The 12,968-nt window shown below is 43.0% G+C and overlaps 1 protein-coding gene across 7 annotated transcripts in view; it reads right to left on the bottom strand.

The window, feature by feature from the left end:
- Positions 1–12,968, bottom strand: part of TPO (thyroid peroxidase) — a 110,218-nt gene that overhangs the window by 23,190 nt on the left and 74,060 nt on the right. For all 7 annotated transcript variants that reach the window (XM_083495544.1, XM_083495543.1, XM_083495547.1 and 4 more), the window contains exons 11-14: positions 11,433–11,670; positions 8,906–9,114; positions 8,168–8,338; positions 4,869–5,000 (exon numbers count right to left, since the gene is read on the bottom strand). In XM_083495544.1, the coding sequence (XP_083351670.1) occupies positions 4,869–5,000; positions 8,168–8,338; positions 8,906–9,114; positions 11,433–11,670 (750 nt within the window). The remainder of the gene's footprint in view (positions 1–4,868; positions 5,001–8,167; positions 8,339–8,905; positions 9,115–11,432; positions 11,671–12,968) is intronic.

The raw sequence follows: 12,968 nt of genomic DNA, 5'->3' as shown, positions 1-12,968 counted from the left end.
TTTATCACTACCCGAAGGAGTCTCAAAGCGGCTAACATTCTCCTTTCCCTTCCTCCCCCACAGCAAACACTCTGTGAGGTGAGTGGGGCTGAGAGACTTCAGAGAAGTGTGACTGGCCCAAGGTCACCCAGCAGCTGCATGTGGAGGAGCGGAGACGCGAACCCGGTTCCCCAGATTACAAGACTACCACTCTTAACCACTACACAAGACAGATGTGGCAGGGGATTCAGCATATTACCAACTACAAACCTAACCTTGGTGCTGTCGACGGTGACCCCTTGCTGGCGGAGGAGCTTAACCTCTTCTTTGCTCGCTTCGAGAAGGAGCCACCTGAGACGCCGGTATTACAGCCACCAGCCCATAGGGGCCCCTCATTCACGGTAGAGGAACATGAGGTGAGACAGGTTTTGAGGATGGCGAATCCGAGGAAGGCGGCTGGACCTGATGGCATCACTGGAAAGGTGTTGAAGGGCTGTGCGGATCAGCTGGCGAGGGTCTTTACTAAGATCTTCAATAAGTCCTTACACCAGTCTATTGTCCCACCCTGCCTGAAGTCGTCAACTATTGTCCCTCTGCCTAAAAAATCCACAATCAGTAGTTTGAATGACTATAGACCAGTTGCACTGACTCCAATCATCATGAAGTGTTTTGAGAAACTGGTGCGCCGTCACATTATTTCCTGTCTTCCATCAACTTTTGACAACTACCAGTTTGCATACAGAGCAAATAGATCCACAGAAGACGCCATCAATACCACTCTCCATGCTGCTCTGTCCCATCTGGAGCAGCCGGGGAGTTATGTGAGGCTGCTGTTTGTGGATTTTAGCTCTGCTTTTAACACTATCCTCCCCCATAGACTGGTGTCCAAGCTAGAGGCGATTGGACTCTCCAACTCCACCTGTCTCTGGGTTTTGGATTTTTTGTCAGAACGTTCTCAGAGGGTTAGAGTAGGGTCACACATGTCCACAGCCCTTAGCCTTAACACCGGCTCACCACAGGGTTGTGTGTTGAGTCCCCTGCTCTACACTCTCTATACGTATGACTGTACAGCCATCTATTCCAGCAACAAAATCATCAAGTTTGCTGATGACACTACGGTGGTAGGGCTCATTTCAGGAGGGGATGAGTCCGCCTATCGGGACGAGGTGGAGCGGCTCTGTGTTTGGTGTGGAGAGAACAATCTGGCTCTTAATACGGCTAAGACCAAGGAATTGGTGGTGGATTACAGAAAAAAAAAGGCGGACATTCAGCCCTTGTATATCAACGGGGAACGGGTGGAGAGGGTGGCGGAATTCAGGTTTTTGGGAGTAGCTATCGATCAGGGCATGACTTGGAGCGCACATACCACTGCTCTGGTGAAGAAGGCCCAGCAGAGAATTTATTTCCTCAGACTTTTAAAAAAGAACAATCTGAGTGAGAGACTGCTGGTGTCCTTCTACCGAGGCTCCATAGAGAGCATTCTTACATACTGTATTTGTGCTTGGTTCTCCAGTTGTACAGCTAGGGAGAGGAAGGTGCTCCAGAAGGTCATAACCACAGCCCAAAGGATTATTGGTCATCCTCTCCCATCTTTGGAAGAACTGTACGGTTCCCGTTGTCTTAGGAAAGCAAATAACATCCTGCAGGATTCATCTCACCCGGGACACGGTCTGTTTGCACTACTGCCTTCTGGCAGGAGATATAGAAACATCAAGTCAAAGACAAATAGACTGAAAAACAGTTTCTATCCAAGAGCTGTGGCCTTTTTGAATGCTGTAACTCGATAGTGTGACCTGGGAGTTTGATGGGTGTGGTGTGGGTGTGGCTGGAATGTGGTTTGTTTGGTTGTTGTTGTTGTTTTGCTTTTGTTGTTTTAAGGGATGGCATCCAATTTCGTTGCACTTTGTGCAATGTTGCACTTGTGTAATGACAATAAAGAATCTATTCTACACCATGCTGGCAACAGCACCCTGCCCACCTGTGATCACGGCAACTGGTATTAAAAGGCAAGATGTCGTTGATAGCCTTGCCATCCATGAATGTGTCCAATCCTCTTTTAAAGCCATCCAAGCTGATGGTCATACATTATTCCCATGTACAGGGCAAGTGTGGGCTGCCCTCAAAGTCACACTTCTGTTCCTGTCCCCACCATTGCCAAAGTTGAGAATAATTTCTGCCTTGTTTAGCTGTGGAGATCCTTGGATAAACAACCCCTCAGCCTTAGGCTTGCCAGGAATACACTGCAACATTTTGATGCAGGGCCCTGCTTGTTGGCCTATCAAGATTCTTTCAAAGATCAGTGAAATGAACAGTCTATATTGTAAATGAAAATACCCATGCAAAAGTGCTGGTATTATGTAAGCATATAACAATAATTAAAAGCAAAGCAAAATTCAATCAAGAGGTTTTTCCCTCCCTAGAAGAAGACGATTAAGGAGATTAATTCCCAAACAAGTGTTAGGAACAGAGTCATCTGAGGAACAGAACTGCAAGCTATCTGTTACAGGTTGAATGGTTATTAGGCACATTAGACAAATGAAGTAAGGAATAATTAAAACAGTGTCATCAAAAGGTTTTTAACAACTTAATGGAAAAAGCAACTATCATGCTTCAAACCAAGGACAAAAGAAACAAGACACCAAAAAAGACCCAACGATTTCTACTTCACATTTTATGTACAGCAATAGGCTTATTTTTGACAGATTAGCAGAGTTGTTGCCTTCAGACAACAAACTTCACAGGTTTGCAGTAGCCTCCCTTCTACTCCAGCTTCCACACGTTCCATTTAATTTGGAACAGGAATCCAGGAAGAGGTCTGTGAGGTAAAGCATTCCTCCTAGGGCAAACTGGGTTGCAACAAAACTAAGATACAGTATGCCTTAGAACTGTCAGTTTCAGAATGATTAAAAACAAAATCCAAGCATGAGGGACAGTCTGCAGTAGTGGTCTCAATGTTAGATGTGGACCAAATAGTACTGGTTTCTAAACTCATTTGGCCATAAAGCTTGTTAGATAGCTTTGGACAATCTCAGACCTACTTCACAAGGGTAGTTGTGATGAGAAGATACCAATGTCAGCTGCCCTGAGTTGCCTGGAGAAAGCAGCATTCAAGTGTAATAAATAAGAATAATGTCCCAAGTATGAATGGAGGTTATATGAGTGCACAGCATAAAATATTATTAGACCTCTTACAGATGTTAAGAGCATTTTAGTTAGAAGTCTGAAGTTGCTGGAATAATGTAATTCAAGCTAATCATTTTTCAATTGCTCTACAACACCACCGTACCAATCATTTGCAACTTGGGATGCTCTTCTGGGCTAACAAGCAAATCACAGGCAGCTCAACATTTGCTTTAGTTATCTCATCCAGACTGCCTTCACAGTTCTGTATTTTTATTATGGCAACTGCCAGTGATTCCCCAAGTTTACTTGGAGAGAAAGGCTGGTGAACGTGACTTATCTGCTTATGATGCAGACCTGTATAGCTTGTGGCCCACCAGGATGAATGCAGCTCAGACAGACATGCTGAATGCAGCTTGATCCCTGTGACCTTTCTTATAAATGCCTGCTTAGAATTCAAACCTAAGGCCTGCCATAACCCTGGAGCCAGAGCCCTTCACTTCAAGAAATGAGAATAAGGACTCTGAAGCGGAAGAGGGAGAGCATGTAGGGTCAGCCCCAGAAGCACTTCCAGCAGACATGCCTGGGGTGTGGTGTCCGTGCTCCTCTGGCCTGAGGAGTCTGCATTGCCACCCTAAGTCTCCCTCCCTGACAATTATGTTTATTGATTTTCCAAATTATTACAAATCGTTCTCTCAAGGAAATAACTTTTGACACTCTTCCTTTGGAGAGAACCACAGGAGTGTTGCTCCACACACCAGCTCTCTGTGGGCCAGATTGCAGTCATCTTGTAGGCAGACAGTTCTTTTCAGAGGCCTCTAATGGGCATGGCAGTTATGCTTATCAGACACCCAAACTTCTTTAACTTCAGTTTAGAACCATAATAACTGCCTGGGCCTAAACCCTTTCCCTTTGAGTGTAAAAATAAATAAATAACTATCTGTTTACTGATTGGAAAAGCTAAGACTGAGGCATTTAATCAAGCACAAAAGGATTTATGGCATGTAAAGGAACATAAGTGCAGCCTGGCTGTGCGGGCCACCCGCTGGTTCAAAAATTGTTATTAACTATCCAAGGATTATACTGAATTTCATATGGTAGCACAAGTCCTGGAATTACCATACGTACATGACATAAAAGGGAATGAGGAAGTTTCTCTAATCCCACCAGTGAGAGTTATTGCTGCTGCTGTTGTTCAGAAGAAGAAAACATGTTTCAGACATGTTTTCCCACACCTTTGTTCATAGGAGCCAACTCCTAGTGGCCGAGGTCCCTTCACCCCTCACAAAAAAATATTTGAGGGCCCCCCAAGTTAATGGACATGGGTTTGGTGCCGTGTCATGTAATCAATTATGTGGGGTAGGGCTCACTTGGGCCCCTCCAATATTTTATTGGCACCCCTGCCTTTGTTACACTATCCAAAACTACAAAGACTGCCTCCTTGGACTCTCAACACCTGAGTTCTTACTTCTACTTAGCCAGGAAGCAGACTTAAGCCAGTCTCTCTCTCTCTCTCTCTCTCTCTCTCTCACACACACACACACACACACACACACACAGTGGTTGGTTTGTGTTCTTTACAGTGACCCTTACATTTAGAAGTCTGCTGTGATCATTCAGTGTTGATAAGTATGAAACAGCGGAAGATAATTAGAATGGTTCTCACATAAATGACTACAGCATGTGTGAATGACAGAGAATGACTTTGAGATTGCCTCATTGTTTTATGTTGCTAAGTTTTAACCAGCAAAGCAGTGCAGTCACCTCACCTTTGCATGTTTTCCCATCTTCTGCCAGTTCATAGGGATCTGTGCAAAGACACTGGAACGAGCCTTGGGTATTGACACATTGAGCAGAGGAGTGGCATGGGGGATTGGTTTTATTTTCACATTCGTTGATGTCTAAAGAGAAACACAAACGTTAAAACAAAGTTATAAACTCAAAGTGTATTTCTAGAAGGCGGATCCTAAAATATGCTGCATTTGCACAAAAAGATAAGCTACTAATTCTGGCTTAATAAACCCAGATATGCATGGGCAGTCTGCACTGGCACCAAGAGAGTTCTGATGGAAATAGAAACAGTATTAGAAACTGCTGTTGTTTGCTTATTTTTCCAGAACAGAAATCAAACCTCCTTTTTTGGGTGTTTTGCCTCTTTCTGAGGCAGGGGAAACTGAGTTCTTGAGTTTCTTACATTTCAAAGGGGCCCTCAAGCCTGAAAGGGTTTGGGAGCTGCTGTTGTAAAGCATTTGAAAAAAACAACCAAGATTTGTTCAACCAGATACTTTTTAATTAATTTATTCATAATTTGCTTCACTGTGGCTGGATCTAGACACATGAAAGAAATGTTTCAGTTTAAAGTGTTGTAAACTTAAACAGGGAAAACAGGTAGAGAAAAACGGGGCTCCATGTCACCACCTGATGGCACAATGTTATATTGCACATAGAACGCATATAAATCACATTTTCTTCACCATTCTGGCTGAGTCCTAGCTGAGCCCTGTGTGTGCAATACATTGTATAAACACACATGGAGCAAAGGAAGAGCTAACTGAACTAACAGCCATGCAAGCAGCCTAGGATTGTGTTTTTCTTTTGACTTAGTGCACTTCCCATTCTACTGCTTGTTTCCATAGCCTGCCGTACATAGTTTAACATATTAACCACCTATTGGAGAATAAACGATTGGTTCACGCAAGTTTTTCCATTCAGCTTGTTGCCAGAATATTAATCTGCTAGGGGGCAAAATATTATTACAATTCATCTCTTTCTTTGCTTCGCAACTAGGTGGAAAAAATTCAGGGGACTCACTGGACTAAAAGAGAGAGTTACAATTCCCTATCCCTATTTCATTTCAAGTGTACCATTATCTGAATCACTGTCTCTTCCAAGCAATGTTGATAAGCGGGCCTAACTGAGTACCAACTGTAGCTCCTGCATGCAAATGAATTCACCTGTTGTAATGTCTTCCTCAGTATGAGCTTGTTAAATTTCTCTCCTGATGCTTTCCTCCCCCTTAATGAAGGTTGAATATGCATGTGCACAGACATGCTGGGAAATGCTACGTACGGTGACTTGTAGAAATGTAATGTAAGTGAGAGCGAAGTCCTAAATTGATGCAATGCATTGAAATGAACTCATGCAGTTCTTCACTTTCAAGGCATTGGAAGGGGGATTGAGTGCCTGTGGTGCTTGATTTACTGGATCCAGTAGGAAACCATCTGTGCTAATAGTTTTTATAATGTGAAGGAGGGGATCATGATAGTAACTCAAAGAAGAAGACAATCTCTCTTTCTGGGCCTTCCTAGTGTTAAAGATGGGGAAAAATTTGTTCAGCTCACATTTTAAGGCATTCTATCTCCTTCACAGTTCCGAAACCAGACTTGATCATGTCCTTTCCTTGTCCATGTACAGAAGTCAACTGGATTGGCCTTTGGATTGGCAATAGGAAATAATTTCCTACCACATCTGAAAGAGCAGGTGCGGTGCAAGCCACAGGACACAGGCAGAGGTTGTTAGTATTTATATTGTATTTGAGTTATAAATGTATTTCACAAAGAATAAATGGTATTGGGGAAATTAGGGCGCTGGCAGTTGGTTGGTTATTTTCTTGGTTGATTCTTTGATTATGAACATTGAGTGGTGACTTCAAGCAGATGCTGTCTGGAGGAGTTTGTGAGAAAAGGCAAGCTATGGATTAATAACTTATGCGCTGCTATGAAGAAGTTTTGAAAACATACGGGACTAAACACTCTCTTGGGCTCAAGGGAGAGAAATGAATTTCAAGTCTTGCGTAAGGCTTCTTTTTTAAAAATCACAAATAGCTAACAGCCGTGTCCAGTGGCGTAGCGTGGGGGGTGCAGGGGGGGCCGGCCGCACCGGGCGCAACATCTGGGGGTTAGGGGGCGCAAATCTACGGGTTAGGGGGCGCAAATTACTTGCCTTGCCCCGGGTGCTGACAACCCACGCTACGCCACTGGCCGTGTCCTCCAACATTTCACTGCAACAGCTTCCCCACCCAAGGATCAGTCACCTGGGAGGGCCTCCTCACTCTGCCTAATTGTGGGACAAGTGCCCCTGCCCCCAAAATACTGGTGTAGTAAAATATCTGACCACCTGGAAGCATATACTCTTCAATTTGAGCACTACTTTTTTTGTTTGTTTGTTTTCCCAACTGTGGCAATGAAGAGACAAATAATATTATAGTTGGCGGGGAGTGTTTCTTTGCAGAAAGAACCCCCACATCCCTGGGCATGCCTCAATGCATTTTGTTCTATATTTTTGGTGCAACCAAATAAAAATGCAGCAATATATGTTTGAAAAAGGTGCTAGCAGCAGAAAGCTTTTTCTTCCCGTAGGAGAGAACGAGCTGATCAGATGCAGTCTTATTTTATTTCTCAGGCAAAAAACTTGGCTATGGATATGGATATGCTGGCTAAACCCTGTTAATGCCTGCTGCTAATTAAATCCTACAAGCTTTTTAGTTTTTCAATATGCACATAGGCTCTCCATGGGCATTAAAGCATCCTATGATTCTGTGAATCCTATTGCTTCCTTTTGATCTGTATTCCTTTACACTGAGAGCAAGAAAGAGCATGGTCAGGCAAGCTGCCCAGTTTGGGTTATGTTTTAGTTGCATTCTGGGAGACTTGGCTCAGTCTGTTGTGTAACTCAGAAATATATGGAACAGAGTAATGGTTTGTGGGGACGATCACGTCTTCTTAAAATAAGGGACCAAGGATGATTTGTGAGATCAGAGTAAAGCGAAGAAAGAAGAGTACACTTATATCTTTTCAAATCTCTTTGCAATTTGTTTCACGTTTTTGTCTCAGTAAGCCCTGGAACGTGTGAATTCTCAGGCACTACAGCTAGAAACTGTAAGTAAGCTGACAAAGAAATTTATTGATGGCAGCATCAAGAGTGACCTCAGAAGATAAATGAATTTTCACAATAGACTACAGGATCCAAGTTTATTCAGCCCTCTAAAGTTATTCATGTTTAAACATTACAATGTGGCAATGCCATTCTTGCTAGAAGATATCAGACAAAACCTAAAAATCATAGGCACCTTGGCAGACCGGTGCTTTCAAATTCCATTTCCCCTGTATACAGGACAATTGTTCTTCTCCTAATAGCTCATATCCTTGGTGGCATGAGTAGGTAACAACGAGTTTCCCTGGCTCTGAACAATGGACAAAATCACCATGTTCCACTCTTGTTGGGAAAGCACAATTCAACTCTAGAAGCAAAAACACAACATTTTAAAAAAGTAAACATAATACATTAGTGCACATTAGTCAAAACTGCATATACTGTTTTTGTTAAGATAAATTTGCACCAAAATGCTGATAAATTTTCATGAGAATTAAAACACAAATTGCTGCAAAATGTGGAGTACTAAATATAAGTGTGGAAAAATGAGCAACTCGGAGAACTGAAATTACTAATCTTGAGTGAAGATATTCTACAACCACTCCTGGTCAGCAGTTATGGGAGCTGGACCCCGCTGTAGGACAGGGTAGAAATAATAAGATTATTATCATTATAAGTCCAGCCACATTTGGAGAGCTGTAGCTTTTCTATCCCTGTTCAAAGGCCTCAGATGATAAATGCAGAGTCTGGGCAATTGTACCCTCTCATACCCTTTCATTCCTTTTGCCAAATGCAGGAATGAAACATGGCTTTGCCTGGTGGCAAGAAGATACTCAGACCATTTTATCCCAGCTGTCAAAACCTCCAGCACATTCCTCATTTCTAAACATTCCAAATATTTGACAAAAGCGAGGATATTCATTTTTTGAATTACCTGGGTGAAACGTCTCCTGCCAAGCTCCTAAATGAATGCTGGGTATATTTTCACAAGGCTTAAAATCTTTAGGAAATTTCCCAAGTATGAAGGCATCAAGGGGTACTTCAGTGAGACCTGTGTTATCACAGATTAATCTGGATAAGGAATATTTTCTGAGTTCTCGCCTTTGATCTTCAGTGAAAACATTGTCGTTTTCCCACCAAAATCTATGTAGAAACAAAACAAAAAAATATTGCAAGACAGGAGTGTAAACCACAGTGTATTATATTCCACCACTTGGCCCCACCTAGATATCAAACTTCTGAAACAATTGGCAATCCTGTTTCAAAGTTTGTTTTTTACCAAATCCAGTTTAATAAATATCCTTTTCAGGTATTCTAAAGTGTGCTAGCTGCCATCCTCAAATTTGCTCATCAAATTTACAGGTGACACTGAACTGGGAGAGGCAGATAATGCTGCAGAAGAATGAATCAGGATTCAAGATGACCTTAACAGATTTGAGAACTGGGCCAAAGGAATTTCAATACGGACAGATGTAAGGTTCTACGCTTAGGCAGAAAAAAACCAGCGGCATAAATATAAGATGGGGGACACCTGGCTTACTAGTAGTACACATGACAAGGATCTAGGGTTCTTAGTAGACCACAAGCTTATCATGAGTCAGCAGTGTGATGCAGCAGCATAAAAAGCTAATGCTATTCTAGGATGCATCAACAGAAATATAGTGTCCCAATCAAGGGAAGTAATAGTCCTGCTCTATTCTGACTTGGTCAAACCACACCTGGAGTACTGTGTCCAGTTCTGGGCATTACAATTTAAGAAGGATGTTGACAAGCTGGAATGTGTGCAAAATGATAAACGGTCTGAAAACCAAGCCTTACGAGGAACAGTTGAGGGAATTGGATATGTTTGACCTGTAAAAGCAGAGACAGAGAGCAGCTATGATAGGCATCTTCAAATATCTAAAGCATGGGTAGGCAAACTAAGGCCCGGGCAATTGCCTTCTAAATCCATCCCGTGGACAGTTTTGTTTTTACATAAGTAGAATGTGTCCTTTTATTTAAAATGCATCTCTGGGTTATTTGTGGGGCATAGGAATTCATTCATTTCCCCCCAAAAAATATAATCCGGCCCCCCAGAAGATCTAAGGGACAGTGGACTGGGCCCCTGCTGAAAAGGTTTGCTGACCCCTGATCTAAAGGGCTGTCACATGGAGAATGGAGCAAGCTTGTTTTCTCCTGCTCCAGAGGATAGGACTCAAACCAATGGCTTCAAGTTACAAGAAATGAGATTCTAACAAAACATTAGGAAGAACTTTCTGACAGTAAGAGCTGTCCAACAGTGGAACAGACTCTCTCGGAAGATGGTAGACACTCTTCCATTAGAGGTTTTTAACCAGAACTTGGATCTGTCAGGATTAGGGTCCTAATGCCCCCCCCCCCGACTTTCCTGGTATGCTTGCCTGGTCTCTCAGACCCCAGGGCATGCAAAGAGTTTAGCAGAGTGTTAGCAGCAAATGAAGTACACGAACAGCTCACTCCATCAGCAAATATGCTTTACTGAAGCATTTCAATAAGCATAGTGGTTACAAGTCCTCAGCCAAATCCCTGGCTGGGTGCATAGATTCAAAAAACAGTTTCAGAGAGACGCCAGTGAACTGCATAGCTAGAGAGAGAGAGAGAGAGAGAGAGAGAGAGAGAGAGAGAGAGAGAGAGAGAAAGAAAGAAAGAAAGAAAGAAAGAAAGAAAGAAAGAAAGAAAGAAAGAAAGACGGACTGTCACACCTGCATGCAGCCATATAAGGAGGGCTCACACAGCCTGGAACCTTCCGATCAACAATAAATACTAATGAGAAAGGATTACTGAGCCACTACAGGCTGCTGAGCCAGTATAGTACATCTATGAAACACTCTAGGACATTTTTAGGCCATGACAGGATCTGTCATGTATGAACTAGTTGAGGTTCTGGCATTGCAGGGACCCTCAGAGGTCCCTTCCAATTCTACAACTCTATGATTTTATGAGTCATCACCTTCCATGAGTTGGAGGCAGATGTTTCAAGCACAGTCCCTACTCTACTCATGTAGGTGCCCTGCATGATTTAGAGCCGAGGAAGAAGAGCAGGTTTGTAACATTGTGCTGGAAGCCTACATGAATGAAAATAAAACCCTCCCTCCTTCAGAAATTAACCTCTTTACTCATGGAGGTTGACAGGGACAGGAGGGGGGTGGTGGAAGGGACAGAGACAGCTCACTCTCCCTCATCATGTGATGGCGAATACAGTGGTACCTCAGGTTAAGTACTTAATTCGTTCCGGAGGTCCGTTCTTAACCTGAAGCACCACTTTAGCTAATGGGGCCTCCTGCTGCCACCGCACGATTTCTGTTCTCATCCTGAAGCAAAGTTCTTAACCCGAGGTACTATTTCTGGGTTAGCGGAGTCTGTAACCTGAAGCGTCTGTAACCTGAGGTACCACTGTAATGCCTAAGCATGGCTAATGAAAGGAACAATACAAGTAAACTTACCGATCACCATCTCTCAATGCTTTCATTTGTTTTCCAATTATGCATGCAAACAGTGGACCTGTTCTGGCATCTGGAAGCATGCTTTCTACTATGCCCGCTAGCCACAAATCTATGTTGTCAGGGTTTTTGTACAGTCCCATGATTTTTTCCACTGTCTTCCTGTTCTGTATCACTTTTGCCAGGTCGCTTTCCGTCCTTAGCCTCGGCAGGTCACAGAATTCTCGCCAGTCATTGTAGCCTACAAATACGGCATTCGTAGAACAAATCAAACAAGGTTTCCCAGCAGGAGCCCTGATGGCTTCCTGTGACAGCTCTGCCCAATTCCTAAAGTGCTTGATGCAAGCCTACCTGCAGTGATACTCTTGAACCTGGAATCCCTTCACTCTGATCTGAAATATGCGAGGCATGATCCTTAGAGGTAAATGGGGACAGTGTGGAGGAATGGTTAGAGTTCTGGACTAGTACCTGAGAAGGGAGTACCTGGGAGCCATGAAGCCTGTGGGGTGACTTTGGACCATAGCCATTGCCTCTCAGCCTAACCTACCTCAAAGAGTTGTTGTGAAGATAAGCTGGAGGGGGGGGGAAGGGTTTATGACACCTTGAGGTCTTTGGGGGAAACAAGAAATGTAATAGCAAATAATAAAATAAATTATTACTAGTGGTCTGCTGGCCTTTTGAAAAATGTATTTGTCACACTAATATTCCACCCATCTTTTCAGGGTGCTTATCGAATGCAATCTTCATAACAACTTTGTAAGTAGACTAGGTTGAGAGACAATGATTTGTTGCAGGCGGGGGTGAGGGAAATCATGAAATGTGTTTATTATTTATTATTATTAATACCCCACCCATCTGACTGGGTTTCCGCAGCCACTCTGGACAGCTTACAGAACATATATTTAAACATCAGACAATTTAAATTTCCCATTACAGGGGCTGCCTTCAGGTGTATTCTAAAAGTCAGATAGTTGTTTATTTCCTTGACATCTGATGGGAGGGTGTTCTACTACCAAGAAGGCCATTAATGGCTGAGTGGGGATTTGAGAGAGGTCTCCCAAATCCAAGTCCAGTGCCCTATCCACACAGCCACACCAGACTGGTGTCTTGCTTCAAATTAAGCTCTGAGGCAGTAAGTGGATGCTCTATATAGGGTGTATTTTATGCTTGCACCAGTACAGCATTATGATATACCAGCATTGCCTACAAGTGATTCTGGTACCATAGGAAAATATAATAAGACAAATGTAGATACAGGTTGTAATTCTTGAGTACTGGGATTTGTAATAAACCCACTTTGGTGTTATTCAGTCCAATGCACAAACCAGCCAATAGATCTGTTCTAGCTCTTTTTTTGGAATGGGTGGCTGATGATGAGAAGCTGTCTGTGGACCATTCATGCCTCTTTTAAGGACTAAATGTAGCCTGGCTTGAAGTGGGAGAATAGGCTGTGTTCTCCTAATTAAGATAACAACGTATACCATGTTAATAACATGACATACCTAATTTGTAAGGAGGTGTGGAAGCTGCTGATAAAGA

The sequence above is a fragment of the Podarcis liolepis genome (assembly GCF_965112155.1).
Source record: "Podarcis liolepis genome assembly, chromosome: 3".
Taxonomy (NCBI): domain Eukaryota; kingdom Metazoa; phylum Chordata; class Lepidosauria; order Squamata; family Lacertidae; genus Podarcis; species Podarcis liolepis.
Note: the sequence above shows the minus strand (reverse complement) of the source record. Positions and strands in the feature narration are given on the sequence as shown.